At 34.1% G+C, this 19,202-nt stretch overlaps 1 protein-coding gene across 4 annotated transcripts in view; it reads right to left on the bottom strand.

Annotated features, from left to right (window-relative positions):
- Positions 1–19,202, bottom strand: part of Pcgf5 (polycomb group ring finger 5) — a 124,086-nt gene that overhangs the window by 37,202 nt on the left and 67,682 nt on the right. For all 4 annotated transcript variants that reach the window (XM_076834549.1, XM_076834550.1, XM_076834548.1 and 1 more), the window contains exons 3-6: positions 14,386–14,482; positions 8,981–9,036; positions 8,811–8,870; positions 7,605–7,753 (exon numbers count right to left, since the gene is read on the bottom strand). In XM_076834549.1, the coding sequence (XP_076690664.1) occupies positions 7,605–7,753; positions 8,811–8,870; positions 8,981–9,036; positions 14,386–14,482 (362 nt within the window). The remainder of the gene's footprint in view (positions 1–7,604; positions 7,754–8,810; positions 8,871–8,980; positions 9,037–14,385; positions 14,483–19,202) is intronic.

Raw genomic sequence — 19,202 nt, 5'->3', positions numbered from 1 at the left:
TTATATATGGTGCTGAGAATCAAACCCAATGCCTCAGACATGCTAGGCAAGCGCGCTACCACATGAGCCACATTCCCAGCCCTAATTAAAAAAAAAAAAAAAAAAAAAAAAAAAAAAAATATATATATATATATATATATATATATATATATTTAGTTGTAGATGAACACAATACCTTTTATTTATTTATTTTATGTGGTGCTGAGGATTGAACCCAGTGCCTCATGCATGTAAGGCAAGCATTCTACCACTGAGCCACAACTCGAGCCCCAGGCCTTTAATTTCTTTTGACAATGTTTTCTAGTTTTTGATTAAATATATTCCTAAGTATTTTATTCTTTTTGATGCTACTCGAAGTGGAATTGTTTTAATTTCATTTTTTGATTATTTACTCCTGATTTGTGTATATTGATTTGTATCCTGCAAACTTGCTGAGCTTATTAGCTACTAATTTTTCAGTAGATTCCTAAGAATTTTCTACGTATAAGATCTGCAAATACTTTCACTTCTTTTACAGTCTTTTTCTTGTCTATTTGCTCTAGCTAGAACATCTAATACAACACTGAATATAGATGATTAGAACAGAAATCATTGTTTTGTTCCTGATTTTAGGAAAAAGTTTTCAGTCTTTAATCATTAATCATGAGTTTCACATGGATGTCCCTTATTTGGGTAAGGAAGTTCCAATCTAATTCCTGGTTTGTCAAGCATTTTCAAAAAAGAAAGGATGATAAATTTTGTCAAATGCTTTCTCTTACTCCATGAGATGATCATGTGGTTTTTTTTACACCTGTACTTTATATTAATTGATTGATTTTCATTATGTTGAATTGACCTTGGCTATTTGTTGGTGTATATATATATTTTCAGTATATGTTGGTGTATATATATATCTTCAGTATATGTTGGAGCATATTCTTTTCTAGATAGATTAAGTCTGCTAGCATTTTGTTGAGGACTTTTGTAACTATATTCATGAGGAAAATTGGTTCATACTTTTTCTTTTCTAAAATTCTTTTTTTTTTTTTACATTTGAAAAACTGTGGTTAAAAAACACATGACACTGAATGAATGAATTAAGAAAATGTAAAATATATACACAATGGAGTTTTATGCAACCATAAAGAAGAATGAAATTCTGGCATCTGTTGGTAAATGGATGGAAATGGAGATCATGCTAACTGAAATAAGCCAGACTCAGAAAATAAAGGGTCAAATGTTTTCTCATAGGTAAAAGCTAGAGACAAAAAAAAGGGGTGGGGGGAAGAGAGCAGGGGAGAACTGGATATCATAAAAACATAGGGAAAATTAGTGGAACAGAAGAAGGAGATTGAGAAGGAGGTTTGGGAAAGGGGAGGAAATGCAGAATGAACTTAATGAAATTATGCTATGTGCATGTACCACAGTGAATTCCACCTTTATGTATATCTAAAAGCACCAATAAAAAAAATAAACAAATGAAAGGAAGATCAGTAGAGCATAGAAAGAATAGGGAGAGAGGAGAGGACAAGGGGGACACTGGGGACTGAAATGGAGTAAATAAAATTCCATGCATGTATGATTTTGTCAAAATGAACCCAAGTATTATGCATAATTATAATGCACCAAAAAAAGACAAAAAAACACATCACATAAAATTGATCATCTTAACCATTTTTAAGTATACAGTTCAGTAATGTTAAATATACTCACATTGTTGTGAAACAGATCTTCACCACTTTTTCATCTTGCAAACCTGAAACTCTATACCTAATAAACAACTACTACCCTTTCACCCCCCCTCTAGACCCTGATAACCACCATTCTATTTTGTTTCTGACTACCTCACATAAGTGGAATCATAAAGTTTGTTTTTCTGTGGCTGGGTTCTTTCACTGAACATAATATCCTTTGGGATTATCATCCACAATGCAGGATGAAACAGGATTTCCCTCAAAGCTGAATAATATTCCATTGTATGTGTAATAACACATTTTGTTTATTCATTCACCTGGTAATGGACATTTAGGTTGCTTTACCTGTTAGCTATTGTTAATAGTATCTTTATGAACATGGATGTTCAGAAAGTTCTTTGAGACCATGTTTTCAATTTTTTTTTGAAAAAATTATATCTGAAGGTAGAATTGTGGATCATATGGTTGTTCTATTTATAATTCTTAGAGGAACTTCCATACTGTTTTCCATAGTGATTACACCATTTTAAAATCCCACCAACAGAAAACAAGTGTTTCTTTCAATTTCTCCACATCCTCATCAACACTTGACATTTTGTTTCATTTTTTTTTTTAAGTATGGTACCCATCCTAGTGGGTCTGGAGTGATGTTTTATTGTTGTGATATGCTTTCTTTGATTAGTGATGTTGTCCATTATACATCACATTTAGAGACATACCTATTTAAATCATTTGCCCAATTTTTAATCAGATTACTTGATTTTTTGTTGTTGTTGTCAAGTTGTAGAGTTCTTTACATGTTCTGGATATTATCCCCTTCTCTGAGATATGATTTGCAAGTATTTTCTCCCATCCCACAAGGTGCCTTTTCATTCTGTTGACCATGTCTTTCTTTTCTTTTCATTTTTTTGGTACCAGGGATTGAACTCAGGGTACTCAACCACTGAGTCACATCCCCAGTCCTATTTTGTATTTTATTTAGAGACAGGGTCTCATTGTTGCTTAGTGCCTCACTGTTGCTGAGGCTGGCTTTGAACTCACGAATCCTCTTGCCTCAGCCTTCCGAGTCGCTGGGATTATAGGTGTGTACCACCACACCCAGCTTGACCTTGTCTTTTGATGCATAAAAGATCCATAATTTTCTCTTATTGTTACATCTTTGGTTTTGTTACCAGGGTAATACTGGCCTCAGAGAATGAGTTGGGAAATGTTCTCTCCTCTTTTATCTTTTGGAAGAGTTTGTGAAAGACTGGTACTAATTCTAATTCTTTAAATGCTAGGGCTTTTGTGGGAAGTTTTTTTTTTTTTTTTTTTTTTTTTTTTTGCTACCACTTCATTTTTGTTTAACTTGTTATTTATCTATTCATATATTCCATTTCTTCCTTTTTATATTTTAATAAATTTTCCATTTCATTTAGGCTATCTAATTTGTTGGCATACAATAGTTTATAGCATTCCCTTATAAAAACTTCTATTTCTTTTTTTAATATTTATTTTTTTTTTAGTTTTAGGTGAATACAATATATTTATTTTATTTTCATGTGGTGCTGAGGATCGAACCCAGTGCCTCACATGTGCTAGGCGAGTGCTCTACCACTTGAGCCACAACCCCAGCCCCTAATCACTTCTATTTCTATAAGGTTGATAGTCATGGCCCCTCTTTCATTCTGATTTTGATAAATTCATTCTTCTCTCTTATTTTTTGTTTTGGTTCATTCAGCAAAAGTTTTATCAATTTTGGTAATCTGCTCAAAGAACAAATTTTGAACTTGAAATTTTTTCTTTTATTTTCCTTTCTCTTAATCTAATCTTTATTGTTTTCTTCTGTTTGATTTTAAAGTTTGCTCTTCTTTTTTTTTAGGTGCAGACTGGATTATTAACTGAGACCTTTTTTCTTGTGTTAGTCACAATTTCACTGTTTGGGGCAAACCTACAACAGTCAACACAGGTTGCCAGCTCTGCTTTATTCTCCACTTTTTGCTTGTGCAGAGCCTCAGCATCAGCAGTAGGTACAAGCTCAGGGTCTTCTCGTGACTTTCCCGAGCATGTACACAACCCTATGGCTTTTAGATTCTAAGGAATATGTCAGAACTTTTCAAAGCTCCTACTGACATCTAATCCCCCTTTTTTTTTCTTTTAAGGTTAGTCTACTGACTGCCTATGCCTCAGAGAATCATGAAGTTAAAGTATTTTCCTGTAATTATTTTGGAAAATGCCCCTTCTTCCCAATCACAGATAAATCTTTTTCCACTGGGCAAATTCCAAGTCAGGTCAGATACAGACATTCTTAAAAGTGGGGTCTTCCAGGAAACAACCAGACAGGATATATATATATTTTTTTTAAAAAAATACATTTTTAGTTGTAGATGAACACACAGTATCTTTATTTATTTTTATATGGTGCTGAGGATCAAACCCAGTGCCTCACACGTGAGGCAAATGCTCCAGCCCCAGCCCCAGCCCCAGCCCCAAACATTGAAATTTTTGTTTTTGGTAATGAGGCTTTGAAAGAGCTCTACCTGTTTTTCTCCCTTGATGCCTGAGAGGTTGCAATACAAAAGCAGGCTGTTAATTTTTCCTGTTTTCACAAGAGTCAGTCATCTTCTTGATTAAATGCTCCAGGGGCTGCTATAAATCTTTGGTTAAGTATCAGATCTCTGAAAAATGTGATCCTAAAAAATTGTTTCCAGTTTTTTCATAGCTTTTATGGAAACACAAATTTTTGGAGGTTCTTACTCCACTGTTTTTACTAAAATCTTACTCTTGACTTTGATTTTCATATTATAAAAGCAGTAAGGTATACTGTATAAACTATGCAACTACCCTGCCACCACATTTGAGAATCACAACCCACTAAAGTAGAATAAGACAGTTGAGAAAGCTATGAAGCAATACAGATGGTATCTCTTCCTCTGAGGGGTTTTCAAGGACAAACCATACATCACAAAAGATAAAATTAATGATTAAAAGATAACTATTAATGCCTACCACCCTTAGGAACACTTAATAAATAACAAACTAAGCTCTAATTGAGAGATAAATGTTAAGCCTTACATAATTTCAGAAAAGGGACTCAACTAGGTATAAAAATTAATGAAAAGAATAAGGATCTTTGCTTGGGTCTGGACAGAAGCATAAAGTGGTGAGAAAAAGAGGAAATAAAACACCAAAAAGGAAGGATTAGTCAAAGGTTTAGAGGCCTTGAAGAATTGATAACATAAGTCTATACATTCTAAATGCAAATCTTTTGTCAGATATATGATTTCTAACACACACACGACTTATATGTAATGCAACCATCATTGGTCTTGAGAATGAAATTTTAATGGGGGGGAGGTTAATAAAAGATAAAGGTAGCAAGAGATGGGCTAGTTATAAAGGGCCCTGAATGCTAATGTAAATAGTGAAACAGTAGTTTGTAGGCAAAAAGGTGGCAAATCTTGGCCATGTCCTCAGGCCAAATCTGACTGGTCACCAGTTTTCCTAAATAAAGTTCTACTGGAACACAAGCCCCCACTCATTCACTCTTGTCCACAGCTACATTAGTGCTGCAATGAATAAGCTGACTAGCTATAACACAGACCATCTGGCCTACAGAGCCTAAAACATTTACTCTCTGACCCTGAAATTGGTCATGATCCATGACCTTACCTGCTGACTTGCCCACACTCAAGCAAGTGACACTATCCTTCTATAACAAGAGAAATTAAGGGTATAGAAAACACTTAAGAAAATGTGTTCCAAAATTAGATATAAAGGTTGAGTGGCACTAAACTGGGAGAAATTTTGCAGGACTTGGTGCCTGGTCGAAGGAAAAGAGTAAAGGATCAAGGATGATCCCAAGGTTTTGAAACTGTATAACTAGTTGAGAGATGGTAGTCAAAACACAAATGAATATTTGGATTTAAGTTAGGTTGAAAGTATAATGAATTTGCCTTAAGGAACATTAAGTCTGGGGTATTAGTGAAACTCCCAATGAGCATTTAAAAGTATTTACAATGCTTCAACTTGGGAGAAATGGCAGGATTGGTAATAGGGATTTAAAAGTTCTCTGCATAGCTGATGGAGAAAAAAAAATGGAAGAGACCTAAAGTATTTGGGATATACATATATCAAGTGCAAGTCAAAAAGCAGAGCCAGTGGAAACAAAGTAGAAAAGGCCTGGGAGAGAAGGTTAGAATTGGGGTAGCATGGAAGTCACTTATAAGCCAAGAAAGTTGTTTTGAGAATGAAAGTATAAAGATGATGAAAAGTCTACAAAGGAAAGAGAAAATGGATAAAAGGTCAACTGGAATATGAAGAGTCAGAAGTCAAAAAGGAGGATATTAAAGCGGGTACTTAGATAAATTTCTAACCTTCATACTAGAAATCATGATTTCCCAATTATTTATGAAACTACATTTGGCCTTTGTATTTACTTAACTTTCACTATGAGATAATAACTCATGCATTAGAAAGCTAAAGGATGACCACAATCTCTCTGAAGAACTTTTAAGAGGAGATACAGAAGTGGCTGGGAAGAGAAACAGAGCCATAAAGACCCCGATAAAAACACTTACAAAAGGGGAGAGAGGCTGCTCTGGAATATAAAAAGCAACAGAGAAGACTGGAAGGACAAACAGGGACAGTGGTCATTTCTCTAAAGGTAGTTATACTTTATTTCATACCATGTCAAACCAATTTCCCATTAACAAAATCAACAATCTTAATGTATTCTGGCTCCTTGTATGTGTAAGACCTAAACAAGTTTCTGGAGCAATAGGTTTTTTCTTACAACTTATATCATCATTGCCTAATATCCATTGGCAATGATGATATAAGTTGCATTGGCCCAGGATAATTTTAGCATTTGAGAAAAACCAGATGTCTGGTGGATAAATAATAATTGTATTGCCATGATCATATATATTATTGGTGTAAGATGCTGAGAAAACTTAAATGGAATTGAAAAATTATTTGTTTTTCATTTCCCAAGAGAAACATACCATTAAATGTATTATTAAAAAGTTTAACACACAGGCCTTCAAGATTTATACAGAGGGAGTAAAATAAATGAGAGGAAATGAATAATGGATATAGAATTTGAAAAATACAGAGAATACAAAGAGAAAAACAATCTTTAATGGCTCACATGTGCTAGAACAAAGTGACAAAAAAATCTAAAGAGATTATAAAGTAGTAAAAAGTAAAAGTAGTAAACGTTTATAATGCAATTAAAATTGACTGCAGTACAAGAAACAGAAAACATTATTTGAGCAATAAAGACTAAAAAAAAATCAAGAAAGTATTTTAAAATGCTTTATGAAAAGGTTCAATTAATAGACAAAGAGGGAAATAGGATTAGAAATGGAGATTCTACAGGAATCAAAAAGCCTTCAAGGACTTTCAAAGTTCACAGGTACTTTGCAACACTCAATTTGTGTTCATAGGCACTTTACAATACTTCAAAACCAATTAATTATATTATTCATACAACATTAGCCTGGGTATGGAAAACTTGCTAAGTTGCAAATTAAAACTTAAAAAAAAGACAAAATTAAATGAGAATTAATTAATAGGTTAGAGTAACTGCCTAGCATGAAATTACCTGAGTAGGTTACCAGACTTTAAAAAGGGGAGAAACAATGCATGTGAACTCCCAACAAAGGTATAGAAAGAGGTGGAGAGAAGTGGAGGTGTGATTCTTGCATTAGCCACTAGATGGTGGCATTGGCCCAGGATAATTTTAGCATTTGAGAAAAACCAGATGTCTGGAGTAAAAACAATTGTTTGACCATTTGTAGATATAGGATTGTCAGAGAAGAACATTCTAATGGGATATATTAGTAAAAACTTTGAGAATATTTTGAAAATTAGACAATTCCCTAACAAATTATCAAAGGTTTATTATAAACTTATCATTTAAAAGTACAACTGTATTTGTCCGCTCACCTTTACTACGTTGTCCCCTGATTGTCCATTATTTCGTAAACAATCTAGACAGATGGCAATTTGTGGGTCACTTCTATGATAGTCTTTATCATCTTGATTTTCATCACCTTCTTCATCTGCTTTAGGTTTGTCAACTTTTGAAGTATCGTCTACATAATTTAAATGAAATCAAGTTAGATGGAACAGAATATTTCAAATTAATCAACATCACTCAACAAAAAAAAATCAACTTTTTAAATAGTTTTTGAAGAATAATGAAAAGTTTTAATATCTTTTAACTGCTCTAATGAACTCAACAAACAAACAGAACTCATCAGAGACTTATCAGGGCCTAAGATTTCTAGTTTATTGGAACAGTCAAAGGAAAGATTCTAGATTAGCTAAATCTGGTCACAAGAATGACTGCAGTTAGTGATTAAGACCATTTTAGAAAGCAGACAGGATATAAAATTACTTCCAAATTTAATATATGAGTCTTTAAATTAAAAACCAAGTATTTACTTTTAAGTTTTATAAAATATTCTCTTTGAGTTCTTAAAATTTCAAATTATTAGATATGCATAAAGTCAGCTAGTGAAAAAATGAGTAGAATTCGTTTTTTAACATGTATGTAACTATGTAACATGTTAAAATTCCATTAGAGAAACTTGAATGGCAAAGTATTTACATGTTAATACCTGTGTTTTTATAAAAACTGCAACTGTACAGGGATGCACTCCTCACTAGGCACATGGGTTTGTGTCATCTAAGTTCTGCCTATGAAAACTTCATTCCAGAGGATCAAAACATAGAAAAATCCCCTGGTCTGGCTCTCAGCCACATCTGTTCCCTTTCCTATTAAAATGAACTTATAAAATAAATAAAAATGTAAAACTCCTGATTAAGTGATTGAAAGCTATGGCTATTTCTTACTTCATTTTCTCTCCAGAAACTATTGCTATAATCAACTAATCAGTTTCCTCATTTATCTCCCTTTTCGAGTCCCAAAGTTGGGTTTCCAATATTTTTAATTATTCTCAGAGTGACTCTAGATTTGATAGATTTATATAAAATCTCATGAAGAAGAATAGGTTAATAATGCAAGTAAAGGGATGCATGAATTTTCTGCATGAGAAAATTTAAGTTTGAAGAAAGATATTGGTTCACCAAAGCAACAAAAGTTGCCAATTTGAGAAATGCTATCAGATAAAGACAATAAAAAGTTACCTTGTCCATTTTCTTGAGGCTTATTTTTCTTCCAAAATTCTGATTCACGCTCAAGTTCTTCTAATTTAAAAGAAAAAAGTATAAAAACTATAAGAACAATCATGAAATTTTTAAGAGAAATGTTGATTTCATAAAACACAAAGTCTCCAAGAACCTAAAGAGCAACTTACGTTCTCGTAGTCCAGGTACCAGCTTAAATATAATTTCCTCCAATGTATTATCCAACCTTTGGGGAGGGGAAGAATATACTAACAATGAAGACATCAAAATCACATATGTAAATACTTGCAATTTATATTTTGTATATTTCAAAATACAGAACACAGATGATTTTAGCATATCTAGCACACCAAACTCTGCTACATGTGGAACACAACAATTTCTAGCTTTCCCCAGTGAGATACTTATTTCAAAAAATGGTACTAGACCCCAAATCTCTCGACATCCTCCCTTGATTATGGGGTATTCTATTTTCCAGCCCCAAGAATACAGGCTGGCCTTGAAACTTGCCAAAGAGAATGTGGCAAAAGTGGCCCTGTGCTTAGTTCTGGCCCTGTGCTTAGTTCTGACCCTGCCTCAATAGCCATCAAACACTTTTACTTGTTCTCAGAATCCTGTTAGCATAAAAAAAAAAATAATAAAAAGCTTAGAGGATGAGACACTGTGTGGAGGAGAACCAAGTGGCCCTATTCAAGCTATCTTAGAGTAGTCCACAGACTGTCCACCCAATATGTGACAGAACTTAGCCCAAAGCAGCAGAGCAGCCTACCCAATGTACAGCTAATGCAATCATAACAGTGAGCCCATCTCAAACCAGAATGACCTGCTGACTCATAGAATTATGAAAAATAATGAATGCAAACTGTCTCAAGCATTAATTTAGGGGTGGTCTGCTATGCAGCAACAGGTGGATATGCTCACAAGATTTTTACCACAATTCTGGCTCTTTCCTAAAAAGGAAATTACCTCCACTCCTCTTTTCTTAGAAATGTAGACCATTTAGTTATTGTACTTCCTAGATAAAATATTCAAATATTTATCTTAACTTTTTTTTTCTTGTTTTCTTTTCCTGCTATAATAACCCTTCCTTTTCATGGTTTTATTTCTTCAACCCATTCTCTTGCTCCAATAATACCCTCTTTTCCCTCCATCTCCTTGACCCTGTTCAACATTATTCTTCTCTGACTTCAAACACGCACAGGTTTCTCACACCTTTAAAACAACAACAACAACAAACCCAAAGCTATTACTCTGTTTCACAATCTTTTCTCTTAACTAGAAGAAATCTGAAAGCATAATCCATGTTATTTTAAAACTTTTTAAAGTTATAAAAGTTTTCAATTGTTAAAGATTAACTTTTCTCCTATATTGCTCTGCAGCAGTTTGACAGTGTTGCTTAATACTGCCTCTCTGAAAACTTCCTTTCCTGTTTTTTTTTCCCTCTCTCTTCTTATCTGTTCTTTCTTTGTTTCTTAGTATCTTTCTTTTTACAAAAGTGGTCCTTCAATGTGGGCAGGGGATTGGTCTAGGACACCCATCCCCACCCCCGCAACATACAGGTATACAAATTTCTGGATGGTCAAACCTTTCACATGGTATAATTTGCATATACCTTATGTGCACATCTTCCCATATACCTTAAATCATCTCCAGATTACCTACAATACCTAATACAATGTAAAGGTCACAGTTAAAATACTGTATTAAAAAGTCTGTATATGTCAGTAGCGATGTAATTTTTTCCCAAAATACTTTGAATCCATGGTTAGTTCAATACATGGTTGTAGAACCTACTGACACAGAGGACTGACTGTACTTCTGAGTATTCTCCATTGCTCTGAACTCTGTACTCTTTGAACTTCTCAATAAGCCATCTTTCTTAAGGACCTCACCCACTTTTAGTTTTTTGAAACTAACATGTAGGCAACTAACTTTGAATCTATCACATCTCTCCTGAGCTCCAGTTCCATATTGCTAACAGAAGCTAATACGTCCATCAACTCCTTTTGTTCATCTAGGTCCAGACTACTTCATCAACCCTCCTACAATAAAGTACTGAGTATGCCACTTCCCTGCCCCCACTGTCTCACTTTTTAAAACTGAATTTCTAAATGACACTACACTATACCAAATCAGTTCAAAATGAAAGGATTATCTTGACTTTTCTCTGTCTCTCGATTCACACACCTCTCACCAAGCCTCACTCACAGCTCCTCAAGGTTTCTCTCCCTTATCCTTTCCCCCTTTCTTTCTCTCAGCCACCACCCTATTAGGCCAAGACAAAGAGCTATTTTCCTTTTACTTGACATATTCACAATGATTCTTCCTGGAGCACTAATTTGATTATTTCTCAGCTCAAAGACCAACTTCTCCCTACTACCTGGTATCAAGTATTTATATAACTTGAGTCCAACTTATAAATCATAACTGGCACTATTTTCTCATGTCTCTCTTCTCTAGCCAATTGGATTATTCAGTTATCCCAAGAATTCCTTCTGTTTTCAAATCTGTTTTTCTCCCTCATGTTTTTTCTCCTGGCTCAGATGCTCTTCTTACTCTCTAACCAAACCAATGTTAATCTTATTCTTTAAGATAACTCAACTACTAACTCATTTACAAAGTTCCCCCAATTTTATAGTTGTTCTACACAATAAATAGTATTTTCCCCCTTCCTAACATTTTTAAACCAAACCATGTACATAATTTCAAAATCAAACTTCCCTACAAAGTTTATATTAAAACGTAACATTCTCACACACCATCCTCCCTATTCATGATTTCTACAATCCCAGAGGCAACCACTTTCAAATCCAACCTTTTTCTTCTAGTATTTACTTTCATGTCTACTTTTTAAAAGCCATGCTTTTTTTTCTGTCTAGGTTTTTCTGACTTCCTTTTATGGAAGACAGAAGTTTAATTCTATTATATCATCCCATCATCTCCATTCCTCCCAACATATGCCCCCGCCCCCAGTACTAGGGATTGAACCTGGTAATTTAATCACCGAGTCACATCCTCAGCCCTTTTTATCTTTTATTTTGAGAAAGGGCCTCACTAAGTTTCTGAGGCTAGCTTGAACTTGAGATCCTCCTGCCTCAGCCTCCTAAGCTGTTGGGACTACAAGGTATATGCCACCATGCCTGGTCATTCCTCACCATTCTGATATTCTCACTGCTCTCTTAATACAGTTTAAAGTGATGTGATCCACAGGCAGTCATTAAAATCACTCCATTGCCCATACCCTTGATTCCATGTCCCTCTCTCATTTGCTCCAAATTATTTGGTATAATCACAATTCTAATTAAATTCAGCTCTCCATCAACTGTGTACTCATACATGGAAAAGAAAACAATAATCTCCCTTCAAATGCAAAACTACAACCTAAATGTGTTTTTAAAACCATCAGGAGTCACTGAAAGACCTCTACAATAAAAACTACAGAATTCTAAAGAAAGAAATTAAAGAAGATGGAAAGATCTCCCTTGTTCTTGGATAGGCAGAATTAACATTGTCAAAATAACCATACTACCAAAAGCACTATACAGATTTAACACAATTCCAATCAAAATCCTAATAACATTCCTCACAGAAATAGAAAAAGCAGTCATGAAATTCATCTGGAAAAATAAGAGACCCAGAATAGCTAAAGCAATCCTTAGCAAGAAGAGTGAAGCAGGTGGCATCACTATTCCAGACCTTAAACTATACTACAGAGCAATTGCAACAAAAACACCACAATATTAGCACCAAAACAGACTGGTAGACCAATGGTACAGAATAGAGGACACAGAGACAAACCCACATAAATACAGTTATCTCATATTAGACAAAGGTGCCAAAAACATACTGCAGAAAAGACAACCTCTTCCACAAATGGTGCTGGGAAAACTGAAAATCCATATGCAGCGAAATGTAATTAAGCTCCTATCTCTCACCATGCACAAAACTCAAAGTGGATCAAGGACCTAGGAATTAAACCAGAGACCCTGCGCCTAACAGAAGAAAAAGTAGGCTCAAATCTTCATCATGTCAGATTAGGTTCCAACTTCCTTAATAAGACTCCTAAAGTGCAAGAAATAAAATCAAGAATCGATAAATGGGATGGATTCCAACTGAAAACCTTATTCTCAGCACATTAGATAGAGCACTATAAAGAACTCAAAAATCTTAACACCAAAAAACCAAATAACCCAATCAATAAATGGGCCAAGGACCTAAACAGATACTTCTCAGAAGATGATATACAATGATTCAACATATGAAAAAATGTCCAACATCTCTAGCAATTAGAGAAATGCAAATCAAAACTAGGATTTCACTTTACTCCAGTGAGGATGGCACCTATTAAGAATACAAATAAGTCTTGAGGATGTGGGGAAAAAGGCACACTCATACATTGCTGGTGGGACTGCAAATTGGTGCAACCAACACAGAAAACAGTATGGCGATTCCTTGGGAAACTTGGAATGAAATCACCATCTGACCCAGATATCCCACTCCTCAATTTATACCAAAAGGACTTAAAAAGAGCATACCATAGTAATACACAGCCACATCAATGCTTACAGCAGCACAACTCACAATAGTTAAATTGTGGAACCAACCTAGATGCCCTTCAGGAGATGAATGGATAAAAAACTGTGATACACACACACTCACACACACACACACACACACACACACACACATATTGTGTGTATGTATGTATGTATACATATACACAATGGAATATTACTCAGCATTAAAAGAATATAAAATCATGGCATTTGCAGGTGAATGGATAGAGTTGGGGATTATTATGCTAAGTTAAGTTAGCCAATCCCAAAAAACCAAAGGCAGAATATTTTCTCTGAAATGTCGATGCTGATCCATAATTGGGATGTGGGGGGGGCATGGGAGGGATGGAAGAACTTTAGATAGGGCAAAGGGGAGGGAAGAAAAAGGAGACAAAATGGGGGTAAGAAAGATGGTGGAATGAGACATCATTACCCTAAGAACATATATGAAGACTGAATGATGTCTACTTTGTGTACAACCAGAGACATGAAAAATTGTGCTCTATATGTGTACTATGAGTTGAAATGCATTCTGCTGCCATGTATAACAAATTAGAAAAATAAAACCAACAGGAATCATACTACACTTTCCTTGTCAATTTATCTCTTGGACAACTTCCTTTTTTTCTCTCCTTAGCCCTCCATATCCTTTTTCATCATTCTGGCTATTGGCTAATGAATATTTTCTCCTCAATGGAAAATAATAAAGCAATGGAAAACATACTTGCACAGACTATTGCCACTATATCTACCCATAGCATCTGTTATCTGAAAATAACTGCACTTAAAAATCACTCTAAGAAGCTAAGAGAAACTTATAATTTTATTTTATAAATGTATTTCCTAAATATTTAAGGTATACAGTCTTAATTTTTAACTCAATAAAATACTTTAAAAAATTCTTTAAAAGAAAAGTCATAAAATTCATAAGCCATAAGATATTAAGAAACATGATGTATTATAAAATCTAAGAGCTTATACAATTCATTAAATTTGAACTATGAAATACATTTCCTTACCTCAACATTTCTAATGGATTTGTCTCATGAACTTGGTTGCCACATCTTGGACAATCATTGCTATCTTCAAAGTGCTGCACAATACAAGTCTTACAGACTAAGAAGAAAGAAGAGGTAAGGTAAAAAATGCATCATTTGAACACTGACTTAAAGTTAAATTAAATGTAAATAGTAAAAAAAATCACCTACAACAATTGGAATACTATTATTTAATCAAACTTTATAAAACCTTAAATTTATAACATTACTAAAAAATCCAACTGAAATGAAAGCCTATTACCACAACATAAAAATATTTAGATAAATTCAAACATACCACATATACAGTCCAAACTAATAATAGTCAGATAAGAACTTTACTAGGTATTTCTAATTTTAAAATCATTAAATATATATAGAAAATAACATATTTGCTTATTGTTTTTATTAAACACTACTCTATTCATATTCCTTTAAAAAACTGGTGCATGTACACAAAAGAGATTTTTCTCACTTAAAGAATTAAGAAAGAGAAAAGTAAAAATTGTTAAATTTGCTTTTACTACTTTTGCTAACAGTTTGACTGGATGAAACATAAATAGTTCTTAATACAACTTAATAGAATTTGAGAGTTCTCAACACGTTGGGTTAGTTTTAATGGTAGGGAGTTACAATGAAATTTCTGGTCCTTGCAGAATGTGAAAAGTCTGTGTTCGAAGTACCATAGTTCTGCCGAGCACCAAGTACAGAAATAGTATCATATTGGTAGAAAGGCATGAGAGTAAACTGGAAGAACAACTGAGAGGGATAATTAAAATTTTAAACACAGATTCTAAACAAGACAATAGAAACATGATTCGTGGATTTGGGGCCATAACTCTATATAACCCCACATTTCTTTTGAGTAATACTAATTTCTATGGTTATGACTCTTTCACCTTTTATCTATTATGCCATCAGTCTTGCCTCAAACTTTGGATACATTTGTAGTACCTGCACTATATAATCCAATTCCCTATCCTAATACCCTTCCTCTATGTTATTACCCTGCATAATCTGAAATTCTCATCAGGTATAGATTGGCTACTCCACCCTCTTTTTACAATTGCATTCCAAGCTATTCCTTTCCCCCTCCTTTTGCCCTACACTCTAAAAGAAAGAAAACTTTACCTAAATGTATGGTCAAGAGCAAACAGTAGGATTCTACCATTGAAATTAGGTCTGAAAATTCAAACATATCACGTATACTGGCCAAACTAATAATAGTCAGACAAGAAATTTACTAGGTATTTCTAATTTTAAAATCATTTAGTATATATAGAAAACAACATCTTTGCATTTTCACATATTTATTCATTGTTTCCATAGGCAATAATTGAATGCTAGGCATTATACTAGGAGTTGGGGATGAAGAAGTAAACAAAACAAATTCCCATCCTTATGGAGCTTATTATTCAGAAAAACAAGCAAATAATTTAAGTCAGTGATAAGTAATATTTTTATCACCTTCTTCTTCCCCAAAAGGTAGAGATAGGGTGCAGGGGGTTGGAAGCTATTTATATAGAATGATGAGGTATGCTTCCCTAAGAAGGTGACAGCTGAGCAGATATTTTTGTGGAATGAGTACACTTGAATCCCATACTCCCTACCTTTCTGCACTTCATATCACTATTTAGGATAACACCCCCTTCATTATAATTCTCCCAAAATATGGGTGAAGATATCAGAAAAAAATATTTTTTAAAGTTTAGATACAAAAAATTAACTTGGTGTAAACATGTACAATTTAATACCTTCACTGCTCCCCATATCTCTTGACCCCCCAAAAGCTTTCTAAATATCTTTATAAAGAGTCAAAAATAATTTCTAAGAAGAGAGTGCTGCCTTGTTATGCCAAATTGAAGTGGAGGAGAGAGAAGATGAATTCCTTTAAAAGATTACTAGTATTTGCTCTTTTCCCAGAAACACTAGATTAGTCTTTGAACTTTGGGAAAGGGGGCGGCGGGAAGGACAGAGAAGAAACAAGAGTGAAGGGGTTTTACAAAGCCTAACCTGAAGCTCTAATCCTTGTGGTTCAAATGTTTATCACACTCAATGGATTTAGCAATCCCTGGTAATGTACCAGCCTTGATCAAACAGAGAGGTACACGTAATGCCCAGAGCAAATCCTCATGTAGGTCAGCCAAAAAGCTAAGGATAGGACCCAATCCTACTAGGGACAAAGATACTAATCTAAGTTGCCTGATGAAGATATAAGGCTCAAGCATCTAAAGAATAGGTTTTAAGAATAGGCTATGCTAATTGCTTGCGGGCAAAACAAGCACCAGTAACCAAGGATAGGGAATACTAATCTATATTCTAGATCTGGACAGTTCAATATGGTAATCATCAGCCATAAGTGGCTACTGAGCAATTGAAATGTGGTTAGTTCAAGTTGAGACATGCTGTAATTGTAGAACACATACTATATCTATAATATTAAATGTGAAAAAAACTCAGTTTTTGTTAATTACATGTTGAAATGACAATATTTTAGATACTGGGTTAGATACATTGTTACAATAAACTTCATTTGTTTCTTTTTAAAAAATGTGGCTACTAGAAAAATTTTAATTACACTTGTGGCTCAAAATTTATTTCTACCGAAAGAGAAATAAATTTATTTCTACTGAAAGAGTGCTATTCTAGATGAAAACAGAAACTCCCATCAAGAAGTGAGTTTACTTTTCATACCAACATTTGAGGTAAAGTATATTGTTCCACTTTTGCAGCTGAAAAGGGAGAGGTTTCTGTAGGAGACGTCACCTGTCAACTTGTTTTCTGATATAAATTTTTTAAAAGTTTTTTTTTCCAGAGGCTTAGTTCAAAAATTTGTTTTCATTAAAATTTCTTTTTCAGAATTCCACACAATTTAATAATTTGATCCTTACTACAACCCTATTAGTTAGATGAAGAAAATAATCAGGGAACTACAGCAAGTTATTTAAAGTCATGAAGCCAGAAAGTAGTGAAAGCAGAATTTGAATCTAGAGTCCATTTTATTTTAACCAACATTATGTGTATAGGACATATTTGCTTTTCATTTTATTTCTATAGATCTACAATATATAGAATAAGAATGCCTTAGGAATCCTTACATATGTCAACTTATAGACTTAGCTCTCTTTTTCGTATATTTTGCATAAAATATCCCCTTTAAGTAGCTTATTTGTTCTTTTAAAAAAAATCTAGAAAATATATCTTCCATATAGCTTTAAAAGCTATTAAAGTATAAACTTGTATAAATTAAAACCTGAGGAAATCCAGGACACAAGTTCAAATAAACTGAAAAGTAAAATGAGAAACTGGTTTCCCTTAGATGCTTGAAAAACTTCTAATGACCAGAAAACTGACCTGTGAGTCTTAGTTAATAATTTGAAATCTATACTAGCAGTAGAGCACATTTAAGAAACATCATAAAGATTTAATCCAGGCTCTCTAAATGCTGTACTGGTTAACTCAGCTGGTCCCAGAATTATTTTGAAAAGGTTCTAGTCTATAGTTGAGTCTAAGAATCAAAACCAACTACAGTCTCCATTCTCACCAACCAGACCAAAGACAGATGCTACAGCCACATGAAACACGAGGGTCAGAAATGGAGTTAGGTTCACCAAAGAACATCCCCAGTTGGAAAAACACTTAAATAACAAGTGCTGACATTTACTGAGCACTAACTAAATATCAGGCTCAGGGATCAGAGCTTTGTATGGATTATAGGATGGACTGCTACCATCCCCCTTTGGCAAATGAGTAACACAAACTCAGACTGGACAGTCTAAGCAGGCTGCCCACAGCTGTCCACCATGTAGCAGAGATGGCATCCATTCACAGAGGGTGCAGCTCCAGACTTAAAATCCAAACCACTATGTGATTTGTATCTTAGAATAAATAACATTTGGTTCCTGGCATCAAGGTTTTATATCTTCAATTGATCTTTATTTTTAGCTCATCACAGATATCATTTAACTTCTGCTTAAAACTACCTCATGAATTCCTTAATTTTACCATTTCTTAGATTTGAACAAGTTGTTTACAAATTAACAGAGAAATTTCCACCGTGCCTTCTAAAGCAGTTTTTCTCAGATTTATATGGGCATCACAACCACCAGTGAGATTTTTTAAAGAATACATTTGCAGTCTCCACCATAGACCAATTAAATCAGAATATCTGAAATATTAGCACCAGGACTTTACTCTGCAAAGACTTCTCACTGATGTAGCCAGATATAACTGGGAAACACTGGCCAATGAGGCCAGGAGATGGTCACAAAAAGAAAAACATAGAAACAAACAACAACAACAATAAAACCAGCTTTCCTGGCTAGTACCTTTCTTTGTTAGGTTTCATTCCAGGACCTGGCTCTCTGCTAAACCACAGTCAGAAGTAATTTTATTATCATCATTAGGAAATCACAGTCACAGGACAATATACAATCAAAAGAATATGTGACTAATGTACCTACAATAAAGATCTATGTGAGAAGCTAAGATAATATAGCATGGTTGTTCCAAAGAACCCTGAGGCATACTGCCTTGTTCTGTACCCCAGGTCTGCCATTAGGTAAATTACTTATTTTGTGCCTCTATGTACAATGCAGGTAACGAAGATACTTACCTTACAGAGTTCTTATAGGGATCAAGTAAGGTAATGTATGTAATGTTTATTGGTTTGCATTGTCTGGTAACTTGGAGGCACTTAATAAATATAAGCCATCACTATAAATTAGATTGCTAAATGAACATAAAATCATAAGAAGGATAATCAAGTACTGAATAGAATCAACTATGATTATTTTGAT

Source organism: Callospermophilus lateralis, chromosome 15, assembly GCF_048772815.1.
Source record: "Callospermophilus lateralis isolate mCalLat2 chromosome 15, mCalLat2.hap1, whole genome shotgun sequence".
Taxonomy (NCBI): Eukaryota; Metazoa; Chordata; class Mammalia; order Rodentia; family Sciuridae; genus Callospermophilus; species Callospermophilus lateralis.
This window is presented reverse-complemented; position numbering and strand designations above follow the sequence as displayed.